At 38.1% G+C, this 17,339-nt stretch overlaps 1 protein-coding gene across 6 annotated transcripts in view; it reads right to left on the bottom strand.

Annotated features, from left to right (window-relative positions):
- Positions 1-17,339, bottom strand: part of LOC107731101 (plakophilin-4-like) — a 93,795-nt gene that overhangs the window by 47,570 nt on the left and 28,886 nt on the right. For 5 of the 6 annotated variants that reach the window (XM_016542090.1, XM_016542092.1, XM_016542091.1 and 2 more), the window contains exons 3-4: positions 9,549-9,661; positions 2,355-2,389 (exon numbers count right to left, since the gene is read on the bottom strand). In XM_016542090.1, coding sequence (XP_016397576.1) covers positions 2,355-2,389; positions 9,549-9,661 — 148 coding nt within the window. The remainder of the gene's footprint in view (positions 1-2,354; positions 2,390-9,548; positions 9,662-17,339) is intronic. The other variant, XM_016542093.1, reaches the window with a different exon arrangement.

The following is a 17,339-nucleotide window of genomic DNA, read 5'->3' on the forward strand; positions in this document are numbered from 1 at the left end:
CCTTCAAGGGGGGCGGGGGGTGCCGTTGGGGGGGCGGGCCGCCCCCTTAAAATAATGGCAGGGGAAACACTGCACTGTTAATATGCTGTCTAGTTGTAGCAGGCTACATTGTTACAAATACTGTGTTGGCCTTGGGTCACAGTACAAAACTGGTCACCAGCTTCTTCTATTGTCTACCAATGAATGTCTACTTCAGCATATGGAAAATGTTATCTTAACTCCTCAGGTAAACTGGAACGAATATCAAAATAAAAAGCCTCAAAAGAAAACAAATTTTACAGTCAAGTCTGCATAAAATCAAAATTGACACCATTTACTTTGTTAGTGCACATTGCTAGTGAACAGTTAATCCAAAGCAAAAAAAAAAAAAAAAAAAAAATTTGTCTTGGTATTCTTCAATTAAACTGACTGATTTGCATGATTTGATGAAAAAAATCATTCATTTTCAATTAGAAGTCAATCCAATGTAACTTTTTTAACTGCCACCGATGCTTTGTGGGACTATTGTTTAAAAATCAGCTGTGATAGTCTGGGAGTTTTTGATTCCTCTGTGATCCACCATGCACCAGCACTGTTCTACTTACACAGGGATTAAAGTTCCGTCGCTATGACGGATTTCCGTCAGTTCATACAGACGTCACTTGCTTCATTCCTGAATGATTCAGCCGTTCGAACAAATCAATTGAATCAATGATTCAGTGATAAAATCAGTGACTTGCCGCCACCTGCTGGCGGATTTAGTTTCATTTTTAGCTTATAATTTCAGTTATTTGAATCATATTTCTGTTTTCTAAATGTTATATTTAAAACATTAATCTCCACATGAATTTATGAATTTAATTGCAATCATGCCACCTCTGAGCTTCATTAAACATCTGAAAATGTACCTACAAGCCACTTTTGTGTTCTTCTGTGCCACCTCTGTAGTACAAATTAATTTATTAATACTAATTTCATATGATTGGTAACTTATTTGTCTTATTCTACTTCTTATTATATTGCAGGGGTTAAACAAAAAAAAAAAATCTTTTAACTGGAAATTTTTCTTCGACCAAACCCCATTCCTCAGCCATACCTGTCACACACCCAGTTTAAGAGCAGTTTTTTTTCTTCTTGTAATTAGGAGCGCTTGTTCTCCTAATTTAAAAATGTAGGAGCACCTTCTGATCAATAATCAAAAATTCTGATCAAAAATTTGCTTTCCTAATACAAGGTGACATTTGACTGCTTAAAGTGACTTACAGGAGTATTTTCTTTTTACCTTTGTAATGGCATCATTTTCATCTGTCAAATTCAAAAATTTATGTTTATAATCTTTTTAAAATTTCTATTTAAAACTATATGTAGAATAAGACAAATAAGTTACCAATCATATGAAATTAGTATTAATAAATTAATTTGTACTACAGAGGTGGCACAGAAGAACACAAAAGTGGCTTGTAGGTACATTTTCAGACGTTTAATGAGGCTCAAAGGTGGCATGAGTGCAATTAAATTCATAAATTCATGTGAAGATTAATGTTTTAAATATAACATTTTAAATACAGAAATATGATTCAAATAACTGAAATAATAAGCTAAAAAATAAAACTAAATCCGCCAGCAGGTGGCGGCAAGTCACTGATTTTATCACTGAATCATTGATTCAATTGATTCGTTCGAACGACTGAATCATTCAGGAATGAAGCAAGTGACTATCTTTATGAACTGACAGAAGTCCGTCATAGCAACGGAACTTTAATCCCTGCTTACAGTTGCAAGTATTTGGTTTAGCGGTGTAACATCGTCCTCTAGAGGTGAAATAAAACCATTCACTGGACTGCTTCGCTTCACACAGAGTTTGTTGTGACGTGACAATGCTTCGTACATAAGGAGAGGATCTAAAATTTGGCAGTGAAAAGCTAAGCTATGTGTATGTACAGCATGAGTTATTAAATAGTCATGGCACTACATACACTCAATTACATACAGTCACAAATCAACCTACAAATAATTATTTGGGAATTTGATTAAAACTAAGAACTGCATGTTTGAAGACAGAGAATATCTTAATTTGCTATTTTGAATAAAATGACAAATTATACTTTGTGCAGTTCCAGTATGTTTTGGTTTTCAGGGTTGAAGGCGATCCAGGCTAATCATGTGTGTGTTTTTGTTTATTTAAGGGAGTGACGACCACAATTTTTCAGGACTCTCAACCATATTTTTGGCAAAGCCTGCTGTATAAATAGAACTGTACTGCTCTGCTCTTTACTGAGGTATAAAAGCTGTCATCAATTAATTCATGATTAAATCACATTGGGGATCCCCCTTGGTTAAAACTGGGTTTATTCATTCACTCAATGATTCCACACCTGCAGATCTCCAGGGAAGAGACATCTCAGAGGAGCTAAAAAAGGAACAAACAGAAAATAAGTTAATGTTTCTGTCACATAAAATCACTGCCAAAGCTGTGGAATGGGATTTGAGAGCCAAGCTGGAGGAGAATAACAAAATCTGTGTCTGTTTGTCAGTCAAAGCTTTCACATGACTTTTTAATATTGTTTTCAAAATGTTCATATGACAGTCATTTACCATCCTTCGATGGTAGAAAGTCATACAAATTTAGTGTAACATGAGGATGAGTAAATGACATTTAACAAGTCATAATGTAACAACAAAATTAATCATATCAATAACTGAGCAGTGCATCTAAACCAGCATACTGCGGAGGAGTGAGAGACACTTCACCTACTCAATTTTGAGTGTGTTTCGCATTATCACTCCACCCTGAGATATGTACAGTATGTGTAAATCCACCAAAGCACAGGGAGCAGTGCTGGTCAAAAGTATAAACACCCCCACAGTTAGGGACGGTTAGGTCTGCTCTAGGCCTATATTCAATGTATATATTTGTCACATACTCCTTGCCGTAACAAGTACCTTCACAGCAGTGTCTGCATCAATTCTGCAGCAAGTGTGCAGACTAGTGGCCTAATCTGAATACAAAAACAGCATTTAAAACGTAATAGAAAAGTGAAAGATTTCTGCTGGTCAAAAGTAAAAATCCCCTCACACAGGGACAGTTAGGTCTAATCATAGGGCTGTGTGCCATATATTGATACGGTCACATACTCCTTGCTGATATGAATCTAAACAGTTTGACTTATTCTGCAGCATATGCGCAGACTGTTGGACCACACATAATTTAAATACAAAAACAACATTTAAAATGGAATTGAAGTCAAGATTTCTGAAATTACTGAATAAATGAATTACCGATAAATAATATAGGCCTGATATCAAGACATGTGATCCCCAATCAGGGGCCGGTTGCATAAACTCCTTAGACTAGTCTTAAAGTTAGTCATGTAATTTTTTTTCTACCAGACTGGTCATAACTTTTTTAAATCGGTTACAAAAAGGCTGACTGCTCTAATTTGAATGGAAAAGTAAGACTGGTTACCCCTTGGCTAACTGCTAGTTGGTAGAAATAGTTCTTAAGACAGTCTTAACATAGTGACTATGAAACTGGCCCCAGAGCTTCACACTTCCACAATAGGGGAATTTTCTGCTTAGTGTTATACATTTTCCCCAACCTAGAAACCATGCATACAATTCGTCTCCACTGTGGAAAAATAGTGCGGGTTATCTGAAAACACTGGTAAGCTTGGAGTTTAGCCATCCCCAGTGCGATATTCTGTTCAAAGAAAAGTGCAATACAGCAAGTCAGTGTTCATTCGCAAGGCTGATTGTGCTATTTTCTGCTTCTAAAACTAAAACTATCGACTGTAATGTCTGTGATTGTGGTTCCCTAATAAATGAACTTGCATAACATCTGTTCTGCATAAGAAGTTTCTGGGCTTGTGATAGTACAAGCTCTTATGTTTTAATAGGAAAACATTTAATAGGAAAATCTGGAAATGTTGAAATAGTATATTACTATTTCAGCTTTTGAGAGAAGTTTATTTATTTTAGCAGTTTTTATAATTATAAACTATGTAATTCTCTGTGAAACGTAGACTGCCCAAAATCTGATGTCTGGTGCTAACAAACAAAATCTGGCCAAAAAAAAAGTTGTGTTTGCTTCTAAGAATGTAACTAAATTTATTGTGCTTCACTCAACATCCACCAGGTGGCACATGGAACAACATACTGTAGCTCAACACACAGTAACTGGGCCAAATGAGACTGTTCTTGGCCACTTCAGCTTCGCAATGGTCTTGAATCTATCTTTAAATATGCCTAGGCTTACAGATTACATAATATGTTTAACATTGAATAACCATCATTCTCTGGCAGAATCTGAAAATTTGTTAACTGCAATTATTGTGAGAACAAAAAATTCACAATAAAATATGAAAAACAATTTACATTGGAAAATCCATTTACACATCACTGCAAGAGTGTAATGCAGTGTATCATTATTTTATGTGTTTTGTTAACATAATTCATAGCTCTCTGCAGGTATTGACAACATACTGTTTGCAAAAATATTACTCAATTAACTCAAGTACTTCATTGTTCAATTACAATGACAAGAGTGATGCAACAGTTGCATTTTTACTTCATGCATATTATGTGTGCAATCACATTTATTTAAAGGGATCATATGATGCTGCTAAAAAGAACATTATTTTGTGTATTTGGTGTAATGCAATGCGTTTATGCGGTTTAAGGTTCAAAAAACACATTATTTTCCACATAATGTACATTACTGTTTCTCAGAAATGTTACTCCCCTTACCATACTGTTTCCATCATACAGTCTATGGTTTCCATGTGTCCGGCGCGACGAGACAAAACCAATAAAACCCATTACAAACGAGGCATTTGTTGCATCCAGTGGGGACATAATTATTGATTGTAAGGACTTACACTGTTTTTACGCTTTGCGTTGCGTATTGCGCCGCGTAAACATAAAACCATGTCTGCATTTGTGATCGGAGAAATGACAAACAATAAGCGCTACTCTACACTGCTCAAACTCGCGTTGGAATCATCTGTGGCAAATTCTTTAAATCTAAAAAAAAACTTACTTACAGGCTGTGAGTCAGAAGCGCCAGACTGTATTTAAACAATGTTTTTTCAAGTGAGTTTTTAGGGCTTTAAATTGCATTTACTTACAATTTTAATTGCAGATACCTTATAATACTGAGATGGTTATACAGATGAACAAGTTTGTGTCAATCATTCTTAGAAAGTTACTGGTAGTTCTCTTACAACAAAGTAATAAAAATATAACGACAAGGTTACAGTTGTTACAGCATTTTGATCAAACATTTGTTTCCTTGATTTATTTAATGAATGCTATTTAAAATTTAAAAAAATGTAACTGTAATTCTACCTCTATTCTAGTGTTGTAGCTGCCACTCTGATCCACCCTTGTGGCTACGGCCCTGCTTTGATGTGGTGTGACAGGCGCCACAGCTCACTAGAGAAATGAACGCTATAGGAGTATTTATAGCTGTATAATACACCAATATAGCTGGAGTGCCCACAAGTTCCTGTGTTTTCTCGTTTTTGCCTTGCCTGTGTTTTTATCCCTGGACTGTGTATCTGGCTTTTGATTGTTTGCTGCCTGCCCTGACCCTTGCCTGTTTTGTGGATTACTCTTTTGTCTCGCCCTGGATTGTACCCGTTTGCTGGTTTTTGACCCTGCCTGTTTTGATCACTCTTTTGAATAAAGCTCGCATTTGGATCCTCAACTCCGTTGTCACGCTCCCCATGTTACAGAATACTCTGCCACACCCGGATCCAGCAGCTTTATTTAACGACCAGCAAAAATATGAATCCAGCAGCACAAATTATATGCCTCCGTCAGGGAGATCGGCCCATCGAGGACTACGTGAGGGAATTTGTTGAGCTGGTACACTTGACTAGTATAGACGAGGAATGCCTGATGATATTTTTTCGTGGGGGGCTATCTGAACCGCTCAGCTCACTTATGCCTTTGCATGATCCTCACTGGACACTGGAGTTTTACATAGATCTGGCACTGCAACTGAGTGGCTCTGCATTTACTGTGGGTGTTGTGGAGGAACAACACAGAACTCCTGCAGTATCTCCCACTCCAGAGTCTCTTCCCAAGATGGCTGTCAGCCCAGAGTCTCTGCTCAAGATGGCCGCCATTCCAGAGTCTCTTCACGTCATGTCGACCATGCCCAGTGCCTTAAGGTCAGTCCCAAGGTGTCCGAGACTGGCATCCAGTGTGGAGGATCCACCGCTGATGTCGGTGCAAGCAGCAGACATCCCAAGGGCCTCAGAACGAGTCATCACAGAGACTGTTGCCCTAGGCTCAGTGCTCCCTGTAATGGCGGTCGCCATCCTGTGTGTTTGGGCTACTCACTGCTCTGTTACTCCTCCTTAGCCGACTCCAGCCCTTGAATACGCTCCAGTGCATGCGTCTGCTCCAACACCTCCCGAGGTGGCGGCTTCTGCTGCAGAACCTCCTGAGGCGGCGGCGTCTGTCCTTTGAACTCTCTGCCGGTCCAGCCGCGTCAAAAAGGCTGCCTGTGATCCCTCTGATTGTCATGTCACGGCCAAGGAGTCCTGTGTGTTTGGGCTACTCACTGCTCTGTTACTCCTCCTTAGCCGACTCCAGCCCTTGAATACGCTCCAGTGCATGCGTCTGCTCCAACACCTCCCGAGGTGGCGGCTTCTGCTGCAGAACCTCCTGAGGCGGCGGCGTCTGTCCTTTGAACTCTCTGCCGGTCCAGCCGCGTCAAAAAGGCTGCCTGTGATCCCTCTGATTGTCATGTCACGGCCAAGGAGGCCGTAAGTGAAATCTCTGCCTGTCCTGTTACGGCCAAAGAAGCTGCCTGTTTCCTGGACTCCATTTCCCATAATCCTTTGCCTGGACTCATCATCAGCTCACAGCTGTCACATATTAGGAGGACTATAAAGGTTGCACTTATCCACACACACATTGCTGAGTATTGCTAGCCTGTAGCGTTTCCTGGTTCCTGTGTTTTCTCATTTTTGCCTTGCCTGTGTTTATATCCCTGGACTGTGTATCTGGTTTTTGATTGTTTGCTGCCTGCCCTGACCCTTGCCCGTTTTGTAGATTACTCGTTTGCCCTGGATTGTACCTGTTTGCTGGTTTTTGACCCTGCCCGTTTTGACCACTCTTTTGAATAAAGCTCACATTTGGATCCTCAACTCCGTTGTCATGCTTCCCACATTGCAATTAGCCTACATATTCATTATATTTTACTTAACCTGTTAGTGATACCTTAATTAATTAATTATTTATTATTTTATACCTTAATTTAATAGCTCTGATTCTGTTATTAATTGTAACCTTTAATATTATAGTAATTTGCAAGTAATAGGGTTCCCTATATAGTTACAGCATTAGCATAGATTTTTTTAATCCTTAAGAAATGTTTAATTCTAATAGATTTTTTTTAAAGACAGAGCCACAATTTGTTCAGTAATCCACTGTTTAACAAAAAAGAAAAACATAAGCAGTTTCTTGTTTAATATTCCCTCCCCGCTTTACCAAAAATTGTACAACCAACCAAGCAAACAGTGACTTCAAAAGCGAGGTATGTACTACCAGTCCATCATTTTTGTGTACTGTTACACCCCTAGTGGGAAGCAGCTGTGTAATAAGCATAATAACGTACACCCAGCTGGTTGCTATTGCAGAATAAACCCAGACAGGGTGATCAGGACCACAACGGGAAGTGAAGGGGTCTTGTATCACCCGAAGGCTGGATGTACATTATGCCTTGCACAATACAGCACAGTAATAAAACATACAATTTCCCCTTATTAATAAACAATTGTTAACATTTTTCTCAGGGATGTGGAACCTGTATATCTCTGTTAAGATATAAACATTTTTTTTTTACCCTTTAATTGCCACTACGTGAACAAACAGATTCACATTGCATGAATCTTGTTAGCTTTCTCTACCATAAGGTGCCTGTTTTCACTTGTTTTACAACATGTTGTCATGAAAGAAATGCTTTGCTGTATCCTCATAGCTGCTGTTGCTATTGACACAACACATTCTAATGCTGGCTTTGTTTATATACTTTATTATTCACTCCTTGCATATCATATACACAACTTTTTATACACTGAACATCATTTAAACCTTATGGCTGCTTCATTTAGGAACGGATAAATGCAGACCTTGGAATAATGAAAGTTCACTTATCTTAAGATGCTTATGTGTTATGCTCATTTTGGTGTTTACAGACAACATTTATTAATATTGATCTATTAGTGGCCCTCCAAAAACCGGATTGGACACCTCTGGTTTAGACTGTTTTAGAATATCTAAAGATAAAGTCTAATATCAAAATCAGAGAATTATACACAATTTGGTGGAAAGGGCAGATTCGAAATCCACTTTCCTTACTTTCCACTCCACTCTCCAAATTGTTGGGTTTTTAATTTAATATTTAGTATTTAGTAGTACTCTGCAATACTTCGCAAATTGCTGTTAGATTACGGACTCTTCACTATCAGTAGGTTTTTATGAGGGAGAAGAAGCACGGAAAATATTATTTTTCTCCTTAGATTACGGTGTTGTAGTATTGTTTTGGTAGCAAATTGTGCACAAGAAAAAGAGAGTGTGATTAAAAACAAATGTTGATTTCTGGTGTTTCTAGTCAAATTAACGGATTTTCCGAGCCGATAATATAACGTTAAACTATAACTATGAAAACGGTTTTAAAAACACTTTACAGTGACCATCTTTTTACAGTACCCACTCATTAAACTATGACAGGTGAGCTACTGTAAAAAGATGGTAATTGAATACGATGACATGACATGAAGCGACACGAGGTTAGCTGCACTGAAAACAGATGGGCGCTCATATCCTACATACAGCTCCCGATCGGGGTGAAATTCGGGGGATTTTGTCCACAAAATGATAAGAGCACACATTATTTTAACACATTATTTTATTATTTCTTGTATTTCTGTTCTAATTACGACAAAGTTGCTTGTTTTCAAACTTTTCTTTATTAACAGAAACTAGGAGCGTTGATATTAAATAAATTAATCATGATTCATTATGTGATTCTAGAGGATTCAAGAACTGTATGTTGTTCAATAAAAAATTACAGATATGAATATATATAATAAAAATATAGATTATTTTATTTTGAGTATTTTAGATATTTTCATTAATATTCAAGTTATTTTATTTTATTAAAAATGTATTAAAAACTTTTACGTTGCTATTCTTTTGGCATGATGATTATGTATTGGTGGAAAGCTGGCCCTGTATTGCTGTGGCCACATTTTTTAATTTCTACTCTCTTCTTCCACTTTTTTCAGTATACTAAATGGAAAAAAATAGTTATGTAAAAGCACACTATCAGTTGGTCAGCGGGGTAATGCCGCAGTCGTGTTGTGAGTGTGAGTGTGAGAGAGAGAGAGAGAGAGAGAGAGAGAGAGAGAGAGAGAGAGAGAGAGAGAGAGAGAGAGAGAGAGAGAGAGAGAGAGAGAGAGAGAGAGAGAGAGAGAGAGAGAGAGAGAGAGAGAGAGTGTGTGTGAGAGTGGGCGTGCGTGAGTGTGTGTGTGTGTGTGTGTGAGAGAGTGTACCCGCCACTAGCAGCTCCTGGGGATTCTGAACTCAGTCGGCATCGTTCCAGCTGATTGGCCACAATCTGTCGCTCCACCTCCAATTCCCGAGTCAAACGCTCAAACTGCAGCTCCTAAACACAATACACACACTCAGTCTCTGTCTCTGATGAAGATCAGTATCGTGATTGAGACTCTAAATGAAGGCCAGCAGTAAACACACGCACTGCATGTAACATAAAACATAAAAAATGCTTTAAAATGCCCTCAACAAACACTGAAAGTAATCATGTCACATACACGCACCCTATAGTGCTATATACCTTACAGTTAGTAAGTTCTCTGTCCTGCAGCACTGAGGAGGGGTAATGCACTGCTCTAAAAGGTGACAACTATAAATTCTCAACACACAGAGAGAGCAGCACTCTAGAGAACAATCTGTTGACATCAGAGCTTTACACTCCCACTGTCCCCAAAAAGAAAATTAGCAGACCTGATCCACTCAACTCAAACCCTGTCAGCAATCTTTTTAAACAGACCCTGCATTTCAGTGGGCCTCTGACTGTAGCAGATGTCCAGTATTTTGGATAATCAAACATCTGATAAATGACAATGTAGTAACCCTTCAAAGAGCACACACAGCACAGCCATAAAGCGACACCTGAACAACAAACCACTACACCCTCTCTGTCCATACGTGTGTGTGTGTGTGTGTGTGTGTGTGTGTCTATCAATGGGCTAAGAGAGCAGACCAGATTACCATATCTGCACCACAAGCTGTTTCCGAAAGGTAGGAATACAGACAGTGAAGTTACAATAAACAATCACAACCATTCTAATCTATTTCAACTGACTGATTAGGCTAGCCAGCAAGCTCCATGAAGAACATCAACTCCGTGCCGAATCTCATCTGCTCATCTCATATATTTTTGTTCAATAATATTTTTTGATTGTCATTTAGAATTTTAGGGGGATTTTATGATACTACACTATTTATAAAAAAAATTTATAGATATATTTATGAGATATTTTTATGAGATATTTTTTCTATTAATTTGTTTTCCGTATTTTTTGTACATCCCATTCATTTCTTACGTTGTTCATTTTTGACCATGAAGGTACCAAGTGTTACTTTGCATTTTTGACCCTTTAACATATCCGAATCACGTCCATGAGTGTTTTTTTTTTTTTGTGGCTTCACATAGTTAATGCGACAGAAGTGACCAAGTGTCATCTCCAATTGCTGTTCACAGTAGGGGCTTGAGGAAGTGACTTCAACTCGAGATACTAGTAGTGCTTAGAACATAAGTATGAATGGCAAGATACCTAAATTATGTTGGAGGAGTTGAGGAGATTGAGGGAATGCCAGACAGCTGATGCCAGGGCAAGGTGAGAACTGCTTATGTGCTCTGGCAGTTAATTGACAGATTAAATGGTTTCACTCTTCCTGAAATTGTGTTTAGGAATATTAGTTAAATGTGATTTTTTTTTTTGATAAACAAAAATGAACAGTCGCATAGTCCATTTTCCTTTTAATAACAGATTACTATCAGCCTACACTGTAAAAAAAAGTCTGTAAAAATACAGTACAATATACCATAATACTTTGAAGGAATTTTCCGTATTTGGTTTTTACAGGTGTTTTTCCGCATTTTTTAATTACGCTTTGTGGGAACAAGAAGCTCAGTCGATTATCGGCGCGAAAACAGTGCTTGAGCAGGCGCCATTTTTCACGTAGATGGTCTCGGTCAAAATTTCATTTTAAAGTCGGATTTCGGGTTTGGGGAACTGTTCTTACACTTCCGTGGTGAGGGTTGGATACTGTTCACATTTTAACCAGTACGGTACCAGTACCTGAATTCAAAAACAATTCAGTGAAAAAATAAGTCCAAAAGTCTCAATTTCTACATTTTGAACAATAGGACCTTTTGCACCGCTTTAGTTCCAGAACTAAATGTACAGTACTAAAGTACTGGGACGATTTTGCACGAACTATTTCCCAGTACCATTTAAAGGGTTGCATTCGCACCGAGAGTGTGTACTAAGTCGACGTATACGTAAAGCGATTGAAAGAACGGAAAGGAGGACTAAGAATCTCCAACGACAACTGGCAGTGCTACATTACCCTAATAGGGCCCTACAAACTTTTTTTTCTTTCTTCCTCAAAAGATGTATTTATTTACTTCGTAACATATTTAATGGTAGTGGACTGCATATATTTCAGGATATTCAAACAGACTATTCACTAACAGGTACCTCCTTTTTATGTATCTAACGTTAAGGTCTTGTGATGAAAGAAGATGTAGTTCAAAAGGTAACTAACATCAAAGAGCTAAAGTTTGATCCTTGTCATTTATTGCGTCGATGATTCCTCTTACAAGTCCACATTAGTTCAGACAAGGCTGCTAACGTCTAGTTTCACTGCTGCTTTAAAAAAAAAAAAAAACCCTTACAGCAAGGATCAAATGAGCAGGAATCATACTGTCACCTATTTAGAGCTTTCAGTCACGTGACTAGCATGGAGACCTGGAGGGCAAAACATCCACAGAACTGCAGCACATGCCTCTCAATTTTCCATCTGTTTCAAGCCATGAATATTCAGATCCCTTCTCAACAGAAGGAAAACAAAGATATGTCAACAAACTGCAAGGTTTGGGCACTTGTAATCTCTATACAGCATCCATCTCTTCTCTGACACATTAGCTGCATCTAAAAATCACACACTGACTAAGTAGGTACTACATTTGATTGATCGTTCAAACTAGTGAGTACATAATTCTCAACTGTTAGAAAAGTACATTCTATATAGTATGAATGGTGTATGAATGAAATCCAGACGTACACCTGCAATGCCATGTCAGGCCAACAAGGACAGCAAGGTGATGACCAACTGAGCTCGGTCCGGTCATGTAGGTTTATGTTTTACAACATTAGGAAAAACTAAACTAGCCAAAGAGAGTCCATGTTAAACCCCTCCTGCTCTCACTCCACCGGCCACAAAATCAAATGTAAGGTTTTGATGCTGGCTTTCTGGACTCTGCCTGGAACAGCACCTCCTACCTCAATCCACTAGTACAAATGTACGCTCCCTCCCGCCAGCTCAGGTCACTGAATGAGCAGTGCCTTGCTGCTCCTTCACAACAAGGCAAAACGTAAATCTCCAAAACCTTCACCCTCTCTGTTCCTCTCTGGTGGAATGAGCTGCCAACTTCCACTCAAAAAGCTGAGCCCATCACATCTTTCAAAAAGAAGAGAAATCTTTTGCAAGTCACTTTGGATAAAAGTGTGCGCTAAAGGCATAAATATAAATGTTGTCGTTGTCATGTGACTCATGGCATCATTTGCGTTACTTCACTGCCATTCATAACTCCTCTCCTGTGGCCTCATGGGATAGTAAAGTATCAACTGGATGTGCACTTCAGAATCTCAGTGGAAGTAGTAGGTCATCCGGGTACATGTCTGTTTGAAACATGGTGGAAATACATATATAATATAGATATATATGTATATGCGCATCTATCTATTAAGATTTATATATATATATATAGCTATATCTATATAGAGACATCAGAGAGCACAAAGCATAGTGAACGTTGTTAATCACACAACTTTCACACTTTCCCTCATATTTAGTTGTGATGCCTTGTATAAAGAAGTGACAGAAATGAATATGTTTCATCATTTTGAATTCAGTTGTAGTAGTTTGGGATTATGGTTCAAAATATATTTCTCCATAGGTTTTATGTCACGGCTGCAGCACTCTACATGCAGAGTGGTGTGTCCCCAGGACCAGGATTGCAAACCACTGCCTTAAATGTGTTACCCAAGAGCTGAGAGGCAGAGTTCTCTATCAATGTATCAAAATGACACAGGCAGCACATACACACACTGACACAAGATACCTTTTAAAAAAAAAAAAAACTTTTTTGAGAGACAATCACCTGGTTGCAAAGCATACAATTTAAAAGTGCAAACGCAGTGAACAAAACAACACAATGGTGTGTATCTACCGAAGGTATGGTTGGCCCCCCCCAAGGCCACGAAACAAGAACACATATACAAAACCGTGGCAAACACACACACACGCACACACTAGGGGTGTAACGGTACATGTATTCGCCCCGAACCGTAACGTACGGATGTCACGGTTCGGTTCATGCCAGATGTCAGATGAATACAGTCAGTGCGATCAATGCAGATTCAGGAACGGTCACAACAGGAAAGAGCAGAAGAAGAGACAATCTACGCACCAACCCAAAACAAGAACAGAGAGTTCAGATGGCATGCAAGAGCTCGAAGAACCGCCTGCTTGTTTTAAATCAGAAGTGTGGGAAAGTTTCGGTTGACCGGCTATAAATCTGAACTGGTTTTTATTTTGGCTGATCTCTGTTCCAGAATTGCACACAAACTGCATTGAAATCAAAATGTAATTTGTGTGGAATTTTTATGAAGTCTGTAAAGAGGAGAAAATACTGTACCAGGCAGATCACGATGCTCGAAATATAGGAAGACAAATATGTGGGGGGTTATGTATCTCTGAGAGGAACTGACCGTCTTCAGAAATGGCATTTTCTTTTCCTCTTACCTCCATATAATGCATATTAAAGTAGTGTTTATAAGCGCAGCGCTGCTTTGTTTACAGCACTAACCAAGGAAACTCTATATCGCTGCTGTTCCTTAAGCGCCACCTGCTGTCAGAAAATACATTTGCATTTTCATTCAGACTGTCTGCTGTTTTTGTTTTGTGCAGGTGTCTTATGTAGCATAATTTCACAAATCTAAAGTCAGACCATTCTGATTTTGCTTGAAATTATACAATCTAATTCAAATCAAAACAACTGTTCATGCTACATGTGTGTGTAGCACTACTGTCTGTTCAAAATGAATGAAAAAAATAATTTCCTGTTGTACCGAACATGTATCGAACCGTGACCCCGAAACTGAGGTATGTTCAAGATTTTTATTTGTCACATACATGGTTATATAGAGAATATATGACCAGCAGTGAAGTGTAAGTCAGGTCCGCTCCATGGACAGTGCAATTATTAAAGAATACAAACACAAAATTATATATAAATATAGGTATGGAAAAAGTAAGATAAAAAAATAAGAATAAAATAAAATGCGCAGGACAGTATACTGTAGACTTAATAAATATTAAGATGAGCAGGAATGTACAATGTATGTACCGAATGTATGTACCGAACTGTGACTTCTGTGTACCGTTACACCCCTAACACACACACCAATACTAATATCACAACTCGTACGCTAAACTAACACACATATAATCACATTCTGCAACAGCACTGATTTAAGTGATCAAACAAAATTTCTTCCAAAACCTCAGGGCAAAACCATGAGAAAGCATGACAAGAAAAGCATGAAAAACTAGTAGAGAGCAAGACACCAGTAAACTCACTGTGACATCACTCATCCCAGCCTTTTTACAACAGTCGGCTCTGCGCTACAGTCACAGGAAAACCTCCCGGTCTGACGTCCCTCGCTCTCTTTCTCACTTCTTCCTTGGTTAAACTGCTAGAGGGGTGGTTAACAGTCTGAGGGCTAAACTGACTAAACGCTGCTCAATTAAACAAGCTTCTCTTGTTCTCTCCTCTCCTTTACTTTTACTTTGGGTGAGTATTTCAACAAAACGAGTGAAAGTTTCCAGGAAATTCCTTTTAAAGGAAAAGGAAATGACATTGGCCAGGTATTCTCCAATAGAATTGGAATTGGAGACAAATTTCCTGTTGACACTAGTCAACAATAGGATTTGGCTTTGCGCCATAAAGAGGGAGAACGGGAATGGAGTATGACTTTTCTCTCAGCTTTTCACACTTAGATCACCTAGTGTCTTTTTTAACCCTGGTATAAAATAACCCTTGCTTATCTTGTTCCATGTTTCACAATATTCTTATTTGGGGAGTCAGGTTTTGTAATTTCACTCTGTACACTGTAAAACCCGGGTTAAGTTAAACTCTGCCAAAATCGCGTTAAAAATGTTTATGCTTCATTTACATAGCCTTCCTTATATGGTATCAGCCCATATATGGGTTCATTTGAAAGCTCGGAGTGTCTTCTTTACAAAGAATACCATTCCTTTTGGTTTTTATATTCATAACGCAGTAAAATTAAGCTTAGAAATGTATTCGTCCCACACACGAATTTCCGCCTAACCATTGCGACATTTTTTTACGAAGAATGTGTATTTGATATATTTTTCACAAAAAAGTCAAGTCATATATCACAAGAAAGCTCTCATTCTCAGGAATTTGACGATGTAGATTATTTCATTATGTGACAATCACAGATCGAATGATATTCAATAGAATCGCGATGAATCACCTCTGAGCGAATTTACATTTATACTCGTAGCACTGCTTCAGTCAGCCGCAAACAGCCACAAATATCTATATACTCTACATTATCTTTTAGATTAGGATCTCTTCTTTCAAACAAGACCATTTTCACGTTTCTGCGTGCTTCCATCGGTGAGATATATAGCGTTTTGTCCAGGTTGCGAAATAGACGCGCGTCTGAAAAACAGGCGCTCTTCATAACATAAGAGCGCACAGCCAAGCGCGTCTGATGTTATAGAGATCTGTGTTCGCTTGTGAACTGCAATTGGTCAGATTACATGTCTGTCAACTCGGCGGCCATTTCGTTAACTGAGGGGGGGTACAGAGTATTTGTTAAATATAAAAACAAAATATATATTGTGTGTTTGAGGGGTCCAGACGCTACAGTAGACAGTCTTGTGCATCCTGAAATAACTACACATTGTAGAATACACAATATGTGAAATTTGGTCCAATTCGCTTGTGCCATTTTGTATATTACTACTTAGAAAAACATAAAAATGAAACAATTCAATCAATAATCAAGAAAAGTGCTTATGGCACATAGTAAAATAGAATTATTGGGGTAAAGTGTTTTATAAAGCCTGTTTTTTCAAATAAGTGGTTTTAACATACTTATACAAAATTTACAAAATTAATAAGCAGGCATGTGATCAACTAAGATTAGTGTGATCAGGTTTTTTTTTATTATTATTATTACTATTATTATTATTATTAGGGGCAAAGCACCTAATATATCTCTTCTTTTTCATTTTCTTTTTTTTTCTCTTCATGAGTGTATGGCAGCCCATAGAACTGCTTGCAGGAAAGTTATGACATTTAACACACAGATAGAGGACAGTCTCAACATTAAACATAGCAAATTTGGAGTCTCTAACTCAAACTCTCTAGCGCTACCACCAGGCCAAATTTGCACTTATTTATGCTAGTACCTTCTTGGCTCATGCCAAACTGAAAAAAGGTGTTTTTTTTCCCCTTGGTTGTCTTGTGATTGTTCTACTGTGATCAAATGACTTGTGCTGTTGTGTTTTTGCTACACACCCACTGGGAAAAAGAAATTCCTCTCTGAGGACAAATAATCTATCCAACAAATCTATCTATCTTAAAGAGCTGATAAAACATCACAATAATCCACAAATAATAAAAAGAAAAAAAGAAAAAGAACAAAGCTGTGCATTTGTAATTAGTCCATCTTCAAGATGTTTTACATTTAAACTGTTGCTTCTGGCCAAAAAACAAGTCTATAATCCATAATAATGATTCCTCCAGAGAAAAAGTCCCTGTTGTCCTCTCACATCAAAAGCCACAGCCATATTTGTTTAGAATGGTTTTAGACAGTTTTTTGCTTGTAAATGTTGCTCAATATGTGCATATTTCTCTCCTCTTTCAGACAAGACTTTTTTTTTTTTTTTTACTGGAAAGCATTATTATGGACATATGACTTGTATTTTAG

This window comes from Sinocyclocheilus rhinocerous, unplaced genomic scaffold, assembly GCF_001515625.1.
Source record: "Sinocyclocheilus rhinocerous isolate Xijiao unplaced genomic scaffold, SAMN03320098_v1.1 scaffold2264, whole genome shotgun sequence".
Taxonomy (NCBI): Eukaryota; Metazoa; Chordata; class Actinopteri; order Cypriniformes; family Cyprinidae; genus Sinocyclocheilus; species Sinocyclocheilus rhinocerous.